Raw genomic sequence first — 6,992 nt, forward strand, 5'->3', positions numbered from 1 at the left:
AAAATGTGGATCTAGAATGTGGATCCCAGAGCCAACAGAATCCTTAATAGAGAGTAGGTGGTGTTTTTGCTGAACGGTCTATGGGATATTTTAGAAATTGGAGATCTTTTGGAGTTTTGTTGTAATTCTTTCTAGTAAAATGCCTGGGTGGGTTTAGTAAGATTTAAAACACATCTTCTTGCCACAACTTGCTGTTTCAGAAGCACAGGCTTCCTCATGAACATAGTGAAGTTGCAGCACACCCAGGGATTGCCCAGTTCTCAGGAGCACCTGGTGCCCTCTGAGAGCAGCAGGCAGGGATAGGCAGCGGTTCAGCATCTCTGAAACACAGGAGGGACCACTATGCAGTCTTACACTTCTTGCATTCCACGTGAGACTCTCAGAGGTGCAAGGAATGCAGCATCAGGTCTGTCCCTTGTGGCACTGTATGTGCCACCTGCTTGTGAACCAGTGACGTGGGTTTTGGTGATCAGCAGTGCAAGGAGCTCATGTATGTGCTTTACATCTGGGTAGTGCTGCAGGTCGGGATTGCTCAGGGGCTTTTTCTTCAGCAGGGAAATGAATAAGGTGAAAGGAACCAACAGAGTCTCTTCATTATGCAAAGTATTTCAGTGCTGCAATTAGCAGCAGCTATAATTTAAGCCCAGATTTAACATCAAAGGCAGTGGGGATAGAATTAGGATTTATATTCATTATAATTCTGCCAGTGCTGCAGTGAGTCTGATTGCTAGAACTCCTCTTTCGCATTAGCCATCTTAAATCTGTGGACCAGCTCTGTTAGCAACCTGGGTATGAGGGAGCTGCCTCACATAACCATCCTGCAATTCATGGAAATGCCAACACTGGAGGTTACATAAAAGTTCCAAAGGCTTTGTTTCTGCTCTTCTTCAAAACAGCTGCCAAATTATAATTATCATTCAGCTTCAGTGGGGAGTGTTGGAGTGACAGTCAGGCTGTGAGCTGGAACCACAGCACAGGGACAGGGAAGGGGACAGGGACATGCTGGGGGGGCATTCCCAGCAATGCCCAACTCACTCTGCTGAGCTCTGCCTTTAACCAGGAATATTTTTTACTTGCCCATTAATGAAGGCAGTGCTATAACCAGCTCTAAATCCTGTAAGACACTTGTCAAAGCGAAGACTGGTTCCTAGTAGTTTTCAGACTGAAGAAAATTGCTAATTTTATGGAATATAGAGATGATAAATCATATAATAAATACAAGAGTTGAGTATCAGCCATTACTTAGCAATGTAACAGAGCTTTAAGACAATCAAGCAGCAAGACTGGCTGTTTCATCTGTAGGAAACACAGAAATTTGGGGATGTGACAAAGGATTATTGTTTTGTACATATTAAGAGTCAACCAGCAACATGTCCATAATTCATGGAAAACCCTCCAGGCCTGTGGCCCAGGTTGTCAGGGGACTGTGACTTGTGACAGTGTCAGAGTGGGATTAGACCCTTCTCCTCTATCTCACAGCTGCCTTAGATTTCATGAAGGCTAAATCTCCTTAAGGGAGAGTTACATTGTAGGCCATAAACACTTGGGATGGTACGTGCTGTAACCCAGTGCTTTATTTTGTACAATTACCCATGAACTTGCTCTGTTCTTTGAGCAGTGTGGCTGCTCCTCTGCAATTTTTTCCTCATATTCTCATGGTTGGGACTTAATTATTGTTAGCTGTCTTGTTAGCTGTGTTTTTCCTCAAGGATCAGAGAATTAAGCAGAAATAAACCTCAGTGAAATCAGTACAAGTAAGCCTTAGAAGACATCATACTGTTTAAGGTGACCCAGACTGCATCTGGCCAGTCAGCATGCTCGAGGATGAGGATGGAGAACCTAAAAAAATACTACAAAGCAGCTTTTCCCCCCAAGGTTCTTTTGGTTTGGTTGGTTTTTAATTTTTTCTCCCCTCTTCCAGCCACAATTTCAACATTATCAGTGGTTGAAAAATCACAAAGTGCCTTCTTTTACAATGGAAATGTAGCAATACCATGTAACCAAAACATTGCAAGGTTTCTCAGAAATCCAGTGTGTGAATTTTGTGTGTGGGGAACAGTTAATGCCTGAAACAATATAAAAATGTACAAACACATGCTGAGTGGGAAGTGCTTGTTGGACGAGGTAATTGGAAGAGTCAGTCCAAGGCTGCCTTTGGTCTAATGCTGTTTATGCCTTCACCAGGGACTGGAATTCTGTCAAGGAAGAAAATGAGAAGGCAGGGAATAATAGATGACAGTGTTTTTTGAGATCTTTAAAAAGATAGATAAAAATGACCTAAATGGAGGGCTCCCAAAGTTATTATAACACTGCACAAGCTACTACTAAACTGAGATTCTGGGGGCGTAACAGATTTTTCACTCCTTAAAAAGAGTAAGTGCAGAGAGGAGCACTGTGTCTGTAAATTCATATTTGTGGGAAATCCTGAGCTAAGGGTAAACTATCTTTACCCCATTACAAAGTCTGATAATAGTCAAGGAAGCAGAGCCCATAGCTCTCAGTGAGAGGGATTTTTCTGTTTGTTTTTTGACCCCAAAGGAAAAATATCAGTAGTGATGCAATTTCAGAGCAGGAGATTCAATGGTTAAGGCCTGAGATCTGCATAATACAATGCCCTATTTGGGGCTCATAAACAGAAGCTGCAAAAGCTGCTGGTAAAGCAAATTCCTCCAACAGTGCATCTCTCTCTCCTCCCAAACCCTGGCTAAGATTAGCACGTGTGTCTGTTAGAGTTAATGCCACCTGTCCTAGTTCAGCTGAGACAGCCCTGTTTTCAGTGACTTCATCCCTAATATATGATGCATAATGTCCTATTTTCCTGCACTGCAATTTCTAAAAGAAATACCCTGGCTGGTTCACATCATCCCTGTGAGGTTTTCTCGAGGAATTTGGTTTAGTTTTTCATAGAAGGACTGCCTGGTGACACGTGTACTTAGCAGAGGATTTTCCAGCACAAAAGCTGTGCTGCATTGCAGCAGTTGTAGCCTTGAGGAACATCACCAGTGAATTAACCTTGAGAAACACCACCAGTGAATTAGCCACTCAGCAATACTGGCCAGTGTTTGATAGTGGCAGGGGAAGAAATCAGTTTATGTAGGTGGAAATGTGTTTAATAATGAAGGTGTCATATGGCCAGAAGAATCCACTGCCGAAATGGAAACTCAGAGAAGTTTAGGTGTTCAGGGTGTCTTAAGAATCTGGCACTTTGAGTCTGTGGATCAGACACACAGGATTAACCCAAAGCTGTTGTTATTCATTGAAAAAACCAGGCTCTACACTGGGCCTAAATATTCTCTTGGTGCAACAAGGGCCAAAGGTATGAAGATAAAGGAGTATTTGCTTGTATAAAGATTGGGGCAGAATTACCAGGCCAAAGTATTCCGATGTATTCTTCATGCCCCAGTTTAAATGCAACCTGAAATGTGTGCAATTTAAACTACAAATTTCCTCAAGTTTCCAAATGTCTTACCTTCCACTCCAATTTTGCCATCCCCATCAGTGTCCCCTGCAGCCAGAAATGCCTTGGTCTCTGCCGAGGTGAGGGCTCTGGCACTGGAGGAGAAGTTCTTCAGAAAGAGCCTGAAATAGGATAGGAGACAATGCTGTGCTTCAGTCTGATTCCCTGAAATGTCCCACAAGATAATGCCTGCTCTTATTATCTGAGGAAATGCACATAGATTCAAGGAAAGACAAAGAATTGTGTTTCATTTTTACAATAACAACAAGTTTCTTATAGGACACCAAGTTTGAAGTTTACATTGCTTAAAGAAATAGAACAGTACTTACTGCAGCTCCTCTTCTTCAATGAAACCACTCTTGTCCTGATCAAGGATCCCAAAAACTTTCTTTATCTGATCAGGAGTTTTGCTGGATAAACCAACCATGGAGAAGAAAGACTTGTAGTTGAAGGAATCATCAGCTGGAAGAAACAGAAGTTGTTAAATATTTTCCCTTGAAGTTGCTACTACAGTATGCATTCCTTGTGAATATGTATGTCTTTTCCTAAGCATCAGCCTTCTCCTCTTTCTCTCATTCCCTGGTGTAGCAGAAGAGCAGATACAGTGGATAATTTCCCTTTTTAATCACCCTCTGCCTGTGGTCATACATCCTTTCAGCCAGTTTGAAGTTTTCTGCTACAACGCACATTCTGCTAAGTCAGGATTTATGCAAAGTGTCACATGCAATTAATAATAAATATTTAGAGGGTGCTGCTGTGCCCTACAAAGCAACTCCTTTAATTCTTTCCTCATGTTCACTGAGTCCTTACTTAGGAGAAGAGCTTGGTAGAAAAGTAAATAATTCACAGATGAACCAGATCTTTGAGTATTTGGAAAACAGCCCTAGTCTTGCTGAGCAGCTCTTAAGAGAACTGATAGAGGTCATTGTTTCACAAATGACACTTTGATCCTGCAAGCTGAGGATTTTTTTGAAGGAAAAAGCTAACTATTTAAATAAAAGTCTTTAACAGGTTTAAACACTGACAGTTCAGGGTTAAGCCAGCCCTAGATGAAACTGTGGCCCTTTAATTGCTGCTCACCAATTGTGAGACTTTCTGAATTTAAGGGGCTATACTGTAATGTAGCTTAGCAAGAGATCTCACGGGGAAGGAATCTAAGGGGAAAATGATAGGCATGTCATCCTTAGACATAAAAATGATATGCATCTTCTGTCTGCAGAGCGCCCGTTCCTTACCCTGGCAGCTGGAGAGAGCAGATTCAATATCCTTAGCAGAAAGGATGTCAGTGATGGCCATTGTCGAACTGTAAAATAAATTAAATGTGAGCTACTTAGTCATTAAAGTGACTTCTCTGCCTCTTTCATGGCTCTATTTGAAGTTGCTGCTGTGACAGTGTGAGAGGGGAGACATTATTCATCCCCTGGTGAGCGGAGCACAGCGAGGCAGACGAACAGATGTCTGAGCAGGTGCTCCCCCTGGAAGCTGGGCAATGAGGCAGGAATTCTGCACGGGGAGCGTGGGGCTTTGGGAGGATCTGCTGCCTGTGCTGCCTGGGATTGCCAATCCAAGGTGTCTGGCACCACAAAACTTCATGACTTCTGTGTGGGTTTTCCTGGAGGTGGATTATTGCTCAAATCAAACCAGTGTGTATTTATGGCACACATAAAAGATAAGGCTCTGTGTGATCCCCAGGAACTATATCTGGAATAAGTGTAATTGGAATTTTAAAAAATCTAGTAGTGTTATTAATAGATTTAGAGATCTTTGCAAAGAATGAAAATGTTAGTGTAGAATTAGTAATAGTAATTTTACTCATTTCAAGGAAATGTATGTTTGGAGAGTAAGGTCCCCCTTTGTTTAGTTGCAACAAGGAATGTGTCTTGCTGGGCTGCTGCACCACTAAAGGGCTACATCTCTGAAAAAGTTTCTAAGTATGTTGTGATAATAAACCAGATTTTTATCCAGATTTTGGCATTTCATTATATTGCTGTGCTTAGAACAGAAGTATTGCAATTTAATATTCATTCTTAGTAGAGTGGAGGAGGTGTTTTCTTCTGGTGCAGCAGCATTTCACTTGAGAAGAGGTACTCTTTGTCCCCTTCAGCCACCAAAAGCTGCAATAGTTTTCCAATGTAATGTATCACTTGACAAAATGCTGTAATGCTCGAATTTCTAAGAAGTTTTTTAGTCTGAACTTAGCGGTGGTGAATTTGCACTTTGGGAATCTGCACCCACCAGTGCTGGCTGGTTACCATTTAAAACTCACAACATTGCTGGTAATTCATGTTAGTGAAAGAAGGGGAACAGAGACATAGAAAAGTTATTCTTTAAAGTCACAAGAGAATAGAAATATAATTTCATTAATCCCTGACTGGTCTTCAACAGCATCATTCTTCCTGTCTAAGAACAGAAAGCAGCATTCATGAAAAGGAATCCACTCGTGGTACCCATTACTTGTCTCTGCCCTGGTTTGAGATCAACACACAGGTTTAAACTTTCCCTGAAGTATGAAATGGCTCCCTCTGTACCTGTTGGTTTGCAGCAGAGGACAATGTCAGTCATTTCAGTCCATTTCTCAGAAAGTATAAGAAAGCAACCGGACAAGTTCCCCCTGATGGCAATGGGTACTTCTCCACCTCAGGCAGAGTTACTTTTGTTTTACTGGAAATGATTTTATCCCAGTGGCTTCTCATGCAAGTTCCTCCTCTTAGCACTAGGTAAGATAGTTTGGGGCTCCACCATTCACCTAGTTCTCCCTGCTGATCACATTAAAAACAGACAAGAGTTGAAGGAAAACCTAAAAATTGTAGCATTTTTTACAAGAGACATCATTCCAGTCTTATTCCATCCTATGATCCAAATACTGATTGTGTTCTCTGTTAGCTTGTGAAGATACAACAGACTGGAAGCTGAGATAAGAGCAGATATTTTAATTGCACAGGCACTTTCCATTTAGGGAGCATTGTGCTTTTGTATTTCTTTTTCTGAAAGCAGAGGATCTAGTCAGCTTACCTTTGTGGTGTCCTTGGCTGGATGAGGAAGCTGCAGGTTGGGAGGGAGGTCCTTGCCGTGTGTCTCCAGCAGAGCTGGACTTGCATATATATACTTTAAGTTGTATACCATATACAGATTTTAGATTTCAGCGTCACGAAGGGGGAATGGTGTCAGATGAACTTGCCTAACTAATCATCTTGCACTATTTTTATCTCAAGAGAATACATATGATATTTGCAAACGAAACAAGATAAGTGGCTAGATAGGTGAAAAGAACAGAGTCATGTTAAATTTCTTCTGATTTAAGCAGAAAACACCGACTTCTCTGGATGATGTAGGGCAAGAAAAAAACCCCCCCACTATCTGATATGCTTGATCCAAGGAGTCAGATGAAATGAAGCACAATAACTTCTGAAGAGATGTCTTTAATGAATGTTTAAATGTGATAACTTGTTATCTTATCTGTAAACATTATGTGTGATAGAGTTTCATCACTAGAGCACTAAACAAAAAAAGAATTAAAAGTATCCTCTTTAAGTAT

General features: G+C 41.3%; 1 protein-coding gene across 1 annotated transcript; it reads right to left on the reverse strand.

Annotated features, from left to right (window-relative positions):
* Window positions 1-2,163: 2,163 nt before the first annotated feature.
* LOC139679391 (parvalbumin, thymic-like) lies at window positions 2,164-6,580 on the reverse strand. The gene is given in 6 exon segments (XM_071571109.1): window positions 2,164-2,195; window positions 3,470-3,579; window positions 3,787-3,919; window positions 4,693-4,760; window positions 6,470-6,547; window positions 6,549-6,580. Coding segments are annotated over 6 exon segments (447 nt in total). The 3' UTR covers window positions 2,164-2,169.
* Between the last annotated feature and the right edge of the window lie 412 nt (window positions 6,581-6,992).

Source organism: Pithys albifrons, chromosome 16 (assembly GCF_047495875.1).
Source record: "Pithys albifrons albifrons isolate INPA30051 chromosome 16, PitAlb_v1, whole genome shotgun sequence".
Classification (NCBI taxonomy): domain Eukaryota; kingdom Metazoa; phylum Chordata; class Aves; order Passeriformes; family Thamnophilidae; genus Pithys; species Pithys albifrons.